This window comes from Nicotiana sylvestris, chromosome 7, assembly GCF_000393655.2.
Source record: "Nicotiana sylvestris chromosome 7, ASM39365v2, whole genome shotgun sequence".
Taxonomy (NCBI): Eukaryota; Viridiplantae; Streptophyta; class Magnoliopsida; order Solanales; family Solanaceae; genus Nicotiana; species Nicotiana sylvestris.
In genome coordinates, this window is record NC_091063.1 from 90414338 (window position 1) to 90424835 (window position 10498).

General features: G+C 38.1%; 2 protein-coding genes across 2 annotated transcripts; one reads left to right on the top strand and one right to left on the bottom strand.

Moving 5' to 3' along the window:
• Positions 1-871: 871 nt before the first annotated feature.
• LOC104225868 (lysine-specific histone demethylase 1 homolog 1) lies at positions 872-3991 on the top strand. The gene has a single exon (XM_009777748.2). It carries the CDS (start codon positions 1010-1012, stop codon positions 3461-3463), a length of 2454 nt encoding a protein of 817 aa, XP_009776050.1. The 5' UTR covers positions 872-1009; the 3' UTR covers positions 3464-3991.
• A 102-nt stretch (positions 3992-4093) lies between these two features.
• LOC104225867 (uncharacterized) lies at positions 4094-5990 on the bottom strand. Its single transcript, XM_009777747.2, has 5 exons — positions 5607-5990; positions 4760-5077; positions 4588-4680; positions 4417-4484; positions 4094-4346 (listed from the first exon to the last, which is right to left on the bottom strand). Exons 1-5 carry the CDS (start codon positions 5910-5912, stop codon positions 4229-4231), a joined length of 903 nt encoding a protein of 300 aa, XP_009776049.1. The 5' UTR covers positions 5913-5990; the 3' UTR covers positions 4094-4228.
• Between the last annotated feature and the right edge of the window lie 4508 nt (positions 5991-10498).

Here is a 10498-nt window from a genome sequence, read left to right on the forward strand (position 1 = left end):
AAGATGCACCACCATCTGGGGATACACATAAATCTGTTTCTCCAATACTACCAATCATGTCGAAATTAGAGGGAACTGAAGTATTGCTGAGCTCAAATAACATGCTTTGTAACCAACTAGAAAGATCAGAAGGATTTTTATGAACTGTATCAGTAGAAAGATGAGAAATTCAATTTTCAATACAAAACAAATTCTAGCCCTGAAGTTCATCACAAACATAACAAAGCTTCAGCTAAAACATGCTGAAGTTCCGCAAATATAGAACAAAACTTCAGTTAAAACATGTTGAAGTTCAGCAAATAGAGAACAGAACTTTAGCTAGTAGAATGCTTAAGTTCAGCAATTACAAACAAAAACTTCACCCAACACTTGGTCCAGCAATTTTTGCTACTTCAGGCTCGTCTATTAGAATGCTGAAGTTTGCGTGATTGCCTTTGCTACTTCAGGCAAAAACTTAAGCTAAAACATGATGAAGTTCAGCAAATAGGGAACAAAACTTCAGCTAGTAAAATGCTTAAGTTTAGCAATTACAAACAACTCTAGGCATGTCTACTAGAATGTTGAAATTTGCGTGATTGTCTTTGCTACTTCAGGCCCGTATACTTGAATTTTATGCGAAAAGTGGGTACACTTGCAAATTTTCTTGCAAAGCGAGTATAAGTTAAAACGTGACCCAAAAAACGAGTATAGATGCAAATTCCCCAAAATTACCCAAAATTAACGTTAAAGACGTTAATGGTCCAATAGGTGAAAGGAGGATAAATTTTGAGCCATTTTCAGTAGGTTAAGGGCAACTGTAACCCATTTCCGTTTTAACTTTTAAGCCAGTTTGATCCATTTTTGGGTTAATTTGCTTTCGTTTTACCCATAAACACCCCAAACTTTAACTCACGTTACGTTCCAGCCTTTCGTAACCCTTTAGCACTGGGTCGCATTGGCGTGCAATTTTGGTTCCCAATAGGCAATAACACATTGCATCGACGCTTAGCTCAGCTTTCTCTATTCCCCAATGGAAACTTCCGCCGGACATCCGCCGGAAACACCCCCCCACATCAACTCCGGCGACATTCTCCGGCAAGACAACCCCCAAAATGACAATGACAATTCTTCCCCTCCTCAAACGACACCCGAACCTGCAGTTTCAGACTATCAACCTGACGACCTTCCAGAACCTTCCGAACAGGAAATACCCCCCTCCGAATTACCACCACCGCCCACCGGAAACACTCCACCCCAAGTCAAAAAACGACGCCGTAGAAAACGTTTCTTCACGGACATGATTCCCACCTCAGTTTCTGCGGCCGCCGTCTCCGGCCTCCGTGTTCTCCGCCCTAACCCTAAACCCTCCACTGCATATTCATACTCCGAGACGGAATTAGCCACCGGTGACGACCTTAATAAGAATCAAAATCGCCGGCGAAGGATTTCCGATCTCGCTAAAGAAGTCGACCTTGAAGCCCTAATTGCTATCTCCGTTGGGTTCCCTGTTGATTCCCTTACAGAGGAAGAAATTGAAGCTAATGTAGTTTCCGAAATTGGGGGTGTTGAACAATCTAATTACATCGTCGTACGTAACCACATTCTCGCACGTTGGCGGTCCAATGTTACTGTTTGGCTCACAAAAGATCATGCTTTGGAGTCCATACGAGCTGAACACAAAAATCTCGTGCATTCTGCTTACACTTTTTTACTACAACATGGGTATATCAATTATGGTGTAGCTCCAGCTATAAAAGAACTGAAATTTAAGACACCAGAAGGGGTGCCGAAAGGGAATGTAATCGTTATTGGGGCAGGGTTATCGGGTTTAGTTGCTGCGAGGCAGTTGATTTCGTTGGGGTTTAAAGTTGTGGTTCTTGAAGGAAGGGGTAGACCTGGTGGCAGAGTGAGGAGTAAGAAGATGAGTGGGGGACAAAATGGGGTTGTTGCTGCTGCTGATTTAGGTGGGAGTGTGTTAACTGGAATAAATGGTAATCCGTTGGGTGTTCTGGCGAGGCAGCTAGGCATTCCGCTTCATAAGGTGAGAGATATTTGCCCTTTGTATTTGCCTAATGGTAGAACTGTGAATTCGGATATTGATTCTAAAGTTGAAGCTTCGTTTAATAAGTTGTTAGATAGGGTGTGTAAACTTAGGCAGGCAATGTTGGATGAGGTTAAGAGCGTGGATGTTTCGTTAGGTACTGCGTTGGAGACGTTTAGGCATGTGTATAGAGTGGCTGAGGATCCCCAAGAGCAAATGCTTCTGGATTGGCATTTGGCCAATTTGGAGTATGCTAATGCTTCGTTGATGTCCAATCTGTCGATGGCGTTTTGGGACCAGGATGATCCTTATGAAATGGGGGGTGATCATTGTTTCATCCCTGGAGGAAATGAGAGGTTAATTCGGGCTCTGGCAGAGGACATTCCTATTTTTTACGATAGGACAGTGGAAAGTGTAAGATATGGTACTGATGGGGTTTTAGTGTATGCTGGTGGGCAGGAATATCGTGGGGATATGGTTCTCTGCACGGTTCCATTGGGAGTGCTGAAGAGGGGCAACATTGAGTTTGTACCCGACCTTCCTCAGCGCAAGAAAAATGCGATTGAGAGATTAGGATTTGGATTGTTGAATAAGGTTGCAATTCTGTTTCCCTACGACTTTTGGGGTGGAGAGATTGATACTTTTGGACACTTGAATGAGGACCCGAATATGAGGGGGGAGTTTTTTCTGTTCTATAGTTATTCTTCGGTTTCAGGTGGACCCCTTCTTATTGCTCTTGTAGCTGGAGAAGCAGCAGTAAAATTTGAAAAGATGTCTCCTCTTGAATCTGTTGGGAGGGTTCTTGAAATTCTGAAGGGAATATTCAGTCCGAAAGGAATTGCTGTTCCCGATCCACTTCAAGCAGTTTGTACGCGTTGGGGACAGGATCAGTTCTGTTGTGGTTCTTATTCCTATGTTGCAATTGGAGCCTCAGGGGATGATTATGATATCCTCTCTGAGAGTGTTGGCGACCGGCTTTTCTTTGCAGGTGAAGCAACTAATAAACAGTATCCTGCAACAATGCACGGGGCTTTTCTCAGTGGAATGAGAGAGGCTGCTCACATACTGAGAGTTGCGGATAGAAAGTCAATATCTCCAGCTGAGAAATCAAATAATTTCAGTCAAGAAAACATTATTGTTGTAGATAAGTTCTTCGAGACTCCAGACCTTAAATTTGGTAGTTTCTCTGTGTTGTATGATCCCATATCAACTGACCTGGAGTCTAATTGCTTAGTACGAGTTGCATTGCAAGGAGAGAAACTTTTATATTTATATAGCCTGATTGCTCGAAGGCTAGTACTGGAGCTAAGCAAATTAGAAGGGGATATGAGCAGGATACAAATGTTAACACGTGACTTTGGGGTGAAATTGGTTGGTTGGAAGAATTTATCCACTGCTGCAGGATCTCTAATCACCTCCATCGAATCGGCTAGATCAGTTTGAATTTGGAGCTAGTAGTTTTGGTTGATGCAGATAAGATAATATATATTAGTAGTAGTTTACCTCAATTCAGACTGAGTTATATTGAATATAGCTCTTGTAAATTCAGGAACAGAATGCCAATCAAAATGAACCGCTTCCATGTTACTGATAGAGTATCAAGTTTTGGTAGTTTTATACATTGGTGGGGTGCTGTTACAGGATTTTTAGAGGTTCAAAATGAGGTTATCAGGTGACATCACTGTTTAATTTGTTCCTTGTCTCTTTCTTTTCTAGGTTTCTATGTTCTGAAGCACTTCATAGAACGGATCGGCCTTCTCTTGTTTTGGTAATTTGCAAGCTTCATGCCTGCTTCTAGAAAAAGACAATCAATAGAATGTGATCAAAGTTAAACTTAAAATTAAAAGGAAAAAAAAAACAATGATTGGAGTTCTGGCTGACACCAGGTGAAACTACAATGTTAAGAGAATTGTATGGCACAAATGTACAGTTCAATTCTATAATGTACATCAATCCCAAGTTTTACTGTTACATCGGTCTTTTTCTTTTCTATTTCTCCTTTTAAAACTTCTGATGATTATTCAACCAGATAATGGCGGATTCAACAATGGGTTCGCGGAACCCAATATTTCAAGGGTTGAATTATACATATATGTGCGAGAAACAAGTACAAATGTAGAGTTAAATGTACATTTTATAATACAAAGTCCACAGCGTCTTAATTCTGAATCCGCCACAAGCCGTAGAATTGTTGTCCGAATTATATGGTTAGCGATTATCTACAAGAAATGCCTTCAAGTGTTTAGCAAACTCCTTTGGTTTCTCCAAGTTGACTGCATGTCCCGCATTTCTGATAACTACTAAGTCAGCATTCCCTTCAATATGCCTATCATTTTGTATTTGATCATCAGAAGACGAAGTTTTCAAAAGTTAGAATATTTTGAAATTGTTGTTACCTCTGCAGTCTGTAACCCAGTTCTAAAGGGAATATCCTGTCCTGTTCTCCCCAAATAATTAATGTGGACTGTGTTGGGAATAAGAAGAAAAAACACAGTGATATTAAAAATTATGATAGTAATATGAAACAAGAGAATTATAAATAAATAAAAATTTAGGAAAATACAAACCTGGGAAATCTTAGGAAGGTCGGAAAGTCGCCTATCTTTAAGTATATTTTGGATGAGTTCTCTTTTCTCATTCACATAATCGGTGCACATCACCTGTGGAAATTAAGTAGATAAATATGATTTAAATAGAGAAACATGGGTAATATAATTGTATAAATAGAGAAAGACTTACATCAATAAAATCAGAAAGGAAGTAGGAGGGCATGACTTTGACAGGTTTGAAGAAGGAGAAACGCATCAATTCCCTTAGCTTCTCAGGTGTCTGTGGCAATAAAATGCTAGCAGCTTCTTCCAAATCAGACACCTGAAACAAGCCATCTTTCATATCCTTTTCCTCTAAGCATACGCCAGCACAACACAACACCAATCTCTCCACTGCCTCTGGATATTGAGCTGCAACGCTATAACCAACAAACCCTCCATAGCTTATCCCCACTAGGCTTGTTCTATGCACACCATGCACCTCCATCAACTTCTTCACGCATCTTGCCTGAAAGAAAATACAACCTTTTTTTAGTAATTAAATGGGTTGGGTCATGACTTGTTGGTTGACTTGATCCAACAAGCTAAGTTGAACCATAAATGACAAGACGGGTCAAAATAATGGTGTAACTCGACCGGTGAAAATGCAAACCAAATTTAGAGATCGGGAATTATATATGTTAATTTTAAAAAGCTTATGCTGATAATTTAAGAAAAATATGTTAACTTTCATTTAAAATAAACAAAATAAAAAGGAGGAAAGGTTGGATCATGTTGGGCGGGTTGATTTAATCGTCTTATTTGACCCAAGCAAACTTTGAGCCGGTTGGAACATGACAAAAGTTGGCGAAGCAACAGCCAGCGAAAGGTGGTTAATTGAACACCTTGCACAAAAACTCGTATTGTATATGCAGATGAAATATTATTTTTTATACATAAATATTATATCTTGAACATCCTTAGGAAAATTTCTTATTCTATCACTAATCATGGCTTGTTAATTAATTTGACCTAACCCATCCATTTGCCACGCTTACCTGAAAACTCTCTGTCCTCTCCGGCCGTGTCGTGGCCGAGGCACCAAAAAAGACGAGATCAGGAAGGTAGACATTGAAATGGGGAGTAAAATGTCTTAGGAGATCACTATATTGCCACATTGCATTGGCACCAAATCCATGCACAAGAAAGAGGTTAGGTTTTGTTGGTTCATGAACTTTAGGTATCCAACAATGCATAGTGGTGCCATCTTCTAGATCTGTTGTTACAGAACGAAGCCCAGAGAAGGAGAAAAAATATCTGTAAAAACGATCTCTTGATGCTGTGAAGCTAATGCATTTGCCCATTGTGTATATTCAATGGCACAAATAATATGAATATCTGACAGGAATTTCTTTAATGTTTGAAATTCTTTTCTTCAACTTCATGCTCATCACTATATTAATTATGACTTTTGGGTCTACCAAAAATGGATAGAATTCGAGGTCTACCATGAATTTCGGTTTTATCTTTCATAAGTGTGAAAGTTTTTTACCCGTTCAGTATATACGATTTGACCGAATCCAACATACTCATTAACTACCGTTACACGCTTACTATAATTTGACCAAGTCTAACATATTACTCCTACCTACTCTCTTTTCAAAGTTACTGTTGAAATTAGAACAAATTTTTCCGTATTAAAAAGGAATAGTATATTTTAATAGAATGCACAAGTTGTATATAGGCGTGTTATTAAAGTTATAAAGCAGACATGTAATTTTTTATCCTCCCTGGGACTTCTACACCTTTTAATGCTAAATATTTCTTTTAGTTATAATATTGTTACTTTGCCTATTTTTTGTACTTTTGCTTTATTTTCTCTTGAAAACAAAAACTACAAAAATATTTTTGTTTATTTATTTTTATTTATTTTAACTAACTGATATTTTGTCTAGTTATTTTAGTTTATCTTACTTTTAATAAAATTAAAAATTACAAAAATAGTCACATGTGTTTTCTTAATTATTTCATGGAAATTTAGCATTTTTTTCTTATTTCTTATTTCTTGACCATTTCTTTCCCAAAAGAAAAAAAGAAAAAGAATATCATCTCCTTGGTTTTATCCAATCTAAGAAAGTTTTGTTTCGTAAAATAATTTTCGACAATTATAGTTAGTTGTAGTATTTGCCAGGTCACACTTTGGCCAAGTATCCTACAAAGAGACTCCTCAGAGCCAGAAGTATTAAAGGAATGGCCATAGGAATGGGCGCATCATAATATCGTAAGATGTCTCGCCCAAATGAATTAGTTGGTACTAGAAATGTTAGAAAAAGTGAACGAAAGGAGTAATAAGAAGTGAAAAGGACAGAGTCACTTCCCAACCAGAAAGCAAAGTTCCCACTGATGGTATACTTAGTGTAAGCGAGCTCTAAGATCACAACTTTGGAATAAAATCCAGTTAGAAAAGGAAATCCAATTAGAGATAAGCTGCTCATGAGCATCATGGCATAAGTAAAAGGGAACGAGGAGGCAAGCCCCCCCATCTTCCGCATATCTTGCTCATCCGACATGGCATGAATCACCTGAGTGCACAGCCGGAAATAACGACTCTGTTATGAAAGAAAGCGGGAGACAGACTAATTTGGTCGGTATTCCCTAATGAGTAGCTTTAGGATATAAAGGTCCAGCTTATATTTTCCACCCATCTGCGGAGGGTTTCCGTATCTGTCTCCGCGAAGATCGTAAGATCGTAAGACATTATCGCCTTCGCGGCACTAGACTATATTTCCATCATTTTCGAAAAGTGCACGGACAGATTTGTTTAGCTAAAATATCTTTGTACTTTTTTTAATTGAACAATTGAAAAAAAAAAGGTAAAAGAAAAGACAAAAATCCTTATCTCTTTCATGTGGCCACTCAACTTGGGACCACTTCCTTCAACCTCATCAATTCATATTACATTGCACATTCAGATAAGCTTTGCCCACAAATTATTCACTGTGCATTTGTTTTTCCTTATATTCCTACAATCACGTTCTACACACTTTGCACTTATTTTCTTTTATTATGATTTTGATTTTATTTTTAATCCACATGCACTCTTTTGTTTTGACCTCACTCCACTTACACCCACATTTTGGCAGTTGGCACAAAGAATATTTCTAGTCATCCATATACTTTACACCTGCAGATAATTATCAAGGAGGGGACCACACACTTTCTTCACACATTTTTCTTTCTTCTTGCCCAAGCACTTCAGATAGAAATAAAGATATATATCCATCATTCACACGAAAAGAGGGGGAGTATTTTGCATAGAGATAGAAGGGATACACAAAAACACAGTAAGTCAGGGGGAGACATAGGAACTGGGGAAAAATTAGGAAAAAAACGTAACCTTCTTCTTTCTTCTCCAGCATCGACAATACCATTTTCTCATCACCCAAGAATTCTCATCTACTCACCTAATCTCTAACAAAAACCAGTAGCACACACACTTAACTAACCTAGAGGACCCTAATCTCTTAAGAGACCAAAAAGAGAAGGCCAGCCGCATCAGAGATAAGAAAAACGGGACAGCCGCACCCCATTTTTGGACCTCTAATTTCTTAAATTTCATTAACCACCACACTGTCGTCTTTCCCTCTAACTACATCTCCATGAACCTAATACCTTTCCCTTTCTACATAAATCTTCATTCTCTAGAAAATACAAAATAGACACACACACAAACTAAAAAACAGAAAATAGAGTGAGTGAACGGACGACAAAAGACAGGGAACGAACAAAAATCCAAAGAGAAAATTAAGAGAAGGACAAGAAATAGAGGGAACGGAGGGGTCGAGGAGGTTCCGCTGGGTCTTGTTCGAGTTTCTATTGCGATTTATTCGATCCGATTTCAGTAGTTGTAGTTCTGTTTTGCTGTTGGCATCTCTTGTGTGTACTGCTCGGAGGAAATTTTTAATAGGAAAGCTTGAATAAAGGTCTGATTCTTACTTTGCTTCCTGAATGTTTATTGTGTGATTTTGCTCTATATCATGCTTAGTATTTGATACATTTCTTATTGCTCTGTTTTAATAACGTCTGGTATTGGTTTGCTCTCTTTTGTTCTTGTTGTTTAAGTTTAATATGTGTTTAAATGTGTAATGGCTAAGATGAATTTATAATTACCGTTGCAATTCTTTATTAAGAGATACTGTAAGGCTTCAAGGTTAACATTTTTGTAACGAAAAGTTAAATTAACTAGTTAATGATTGATTGGTGGCTCAGATTGTGAAACAAGTATTATGCCATCGGAGTTAGGCTCGGATTAAAGAAAGTTGGATTTAAGAATGAATGTCCATGGGATAGTTTTTTTTTATTATTTATTTAATCTGGATCGCTAGCATCATATTTAGGTCGACCATACTCGGGTAGGCAAACTTTAGGTTTTCTTTTTCTCTTTTATTTGAGGCAAGAGGTCGTTCCCTTAATTTAATTTATCCGGAAAATGCCCCGAAGGATTTGTATATATTTTATTCTTGGGAATGCCCCGTAGTATTCTGTAATTGGAGGCCGAAAGCGAACTCGTAGTACTTTTATTCTTATTTTATTTTTATTTTTTTTAATTAGATGGGAACAACCTCGAGCCTCTTGTGTGTTTATTTTTCTTTTCTGTGTTTAGTTTTACCTCAATTTGAATATTTTAAAAGCCGATTTGATCAAGTGCGCAACCGTACTAGTTACGGAACTTGGGGAGTGCCTAACACCTTCTCCCCGAGTCAAATGAACTCCCTTATCCGAATCTCTGGTGCAGGCTTAGTTTTGGAGTCTAAAGTATTTTAAAAGGAAAAATTATTTTTAAAAAACGGTGACCAGGCACACCGTAACCAATGTCAGGTGGCGACTCTAAAAAGTCCTTTTGAACACAAATTTGGGTCACTTTATAATTGGAAAACCCTTTTAGCTTTAATAATCTTTTTATTTATTTTAAGAGGGTTAGTGAGGTTGTAAAAAAAGGGTGTGACAGCTCTGGCGACTCTGCTGGGGAATTGCAGGTTTGAGCTGATACTTGATCTCGTTGGCTTTTAGGATATTCGGTTGAGGTGTTTTTTTTTATTTGCTTTGTTTGTTTGGTTTGTTTGTCTTATTCCCTGTTTTGTTAGTTATTTGTTTATCGCTTTTCCTTATGTGTTTACCACTTTATAATTGTCATCATTTGTATAACCATGGGTCTTCTTTCTGCAATAAGTCTTCCGGAGTACGTTTGAGCGTACATGGCCTTTTTGTGAGTCATCCTTGTCTTTAGGGGGATGGCGTGGGAGCGTGGAGTGGGCGGACAGCTAGAGCAGCCGTCATCGACCACGTGCCGCCCCGAATTGCCTTGTTAGTGAACCCCAAGCTTAGGTCAGCTTTAGGCTATTCTTATTTGCATCATGTCATTTAGACCTAGTAGAGGTCGGTCCCAAGTACTGTGTCCCTTTTTAGGAGGCCTATCCAAATTATGTCAAAACGGGCCCATGGCCCAAAAACATATTCAATCATCCTTGTGTGCTACAAGTTGCATTCTTTAAGGGTAAAAGGGTCATTTGACGGACCAATGATAGTTGAGGGCAAATGAAAAAGAAAAGAGGGTGAAGTATAAAAATGAAGTAAGTAGGGCCCAGTTATGATTTTCTTTCACAACTTTTTCAAGAAAAAGATAGAAAAAAATGAATGAAAACGAAAAAAAAAAATCAAAAAGATTTTGCACTTTCCCGTCATTTTCCAAAAAATTAAAAAAAAAAAAGAGAAAAAGAAAATCCAAAAAAGATTTTACATATTTCATCATTTTTCAAAAAAAAAGACAAAAAATATATTTTCTTTAAATCAGTGTTCTTTTTAAATTGTATCTTGTATCCAATCTTCCCGAACTACGCATACCTGATTCTCGTCTTTCGGGACGAGATACGTAGGCAGCCCACCTAGGGTC

Excerpts from the sequence above, each read along its gene's own strand:
- LOC104225868 (XM_009777748.2), top strand. The coding sequence starts at position 1,010 with ATGGAAACTTCCGCCGGACATCCGCCGGAAACACCCCCCCACATCAAC.
- LOC104225867 (XM_009777747.2), bottom strand. The coding sequence starts at position 5,912 with ATGGGCAAATGCATTAGCTTCACAGCATCAAGAGATCGTTTTTACAGA. Across the intron at positions 5,078-5,606 it reads AGAGGACAGAGAGTTTTCAG|GCAAGATGCGTGAAGAAGTT; the intron begins GTAAGCGTGGCA and ends ATTTTCTTTCAG. Across the intron at positions 4,347-4,416 it reads CTGGGTTACAGACTGCAGAG|GCATATTGAAGGGAATGCTG; the intron begins GTAACAACAATT and ends ACAAAATGATAG.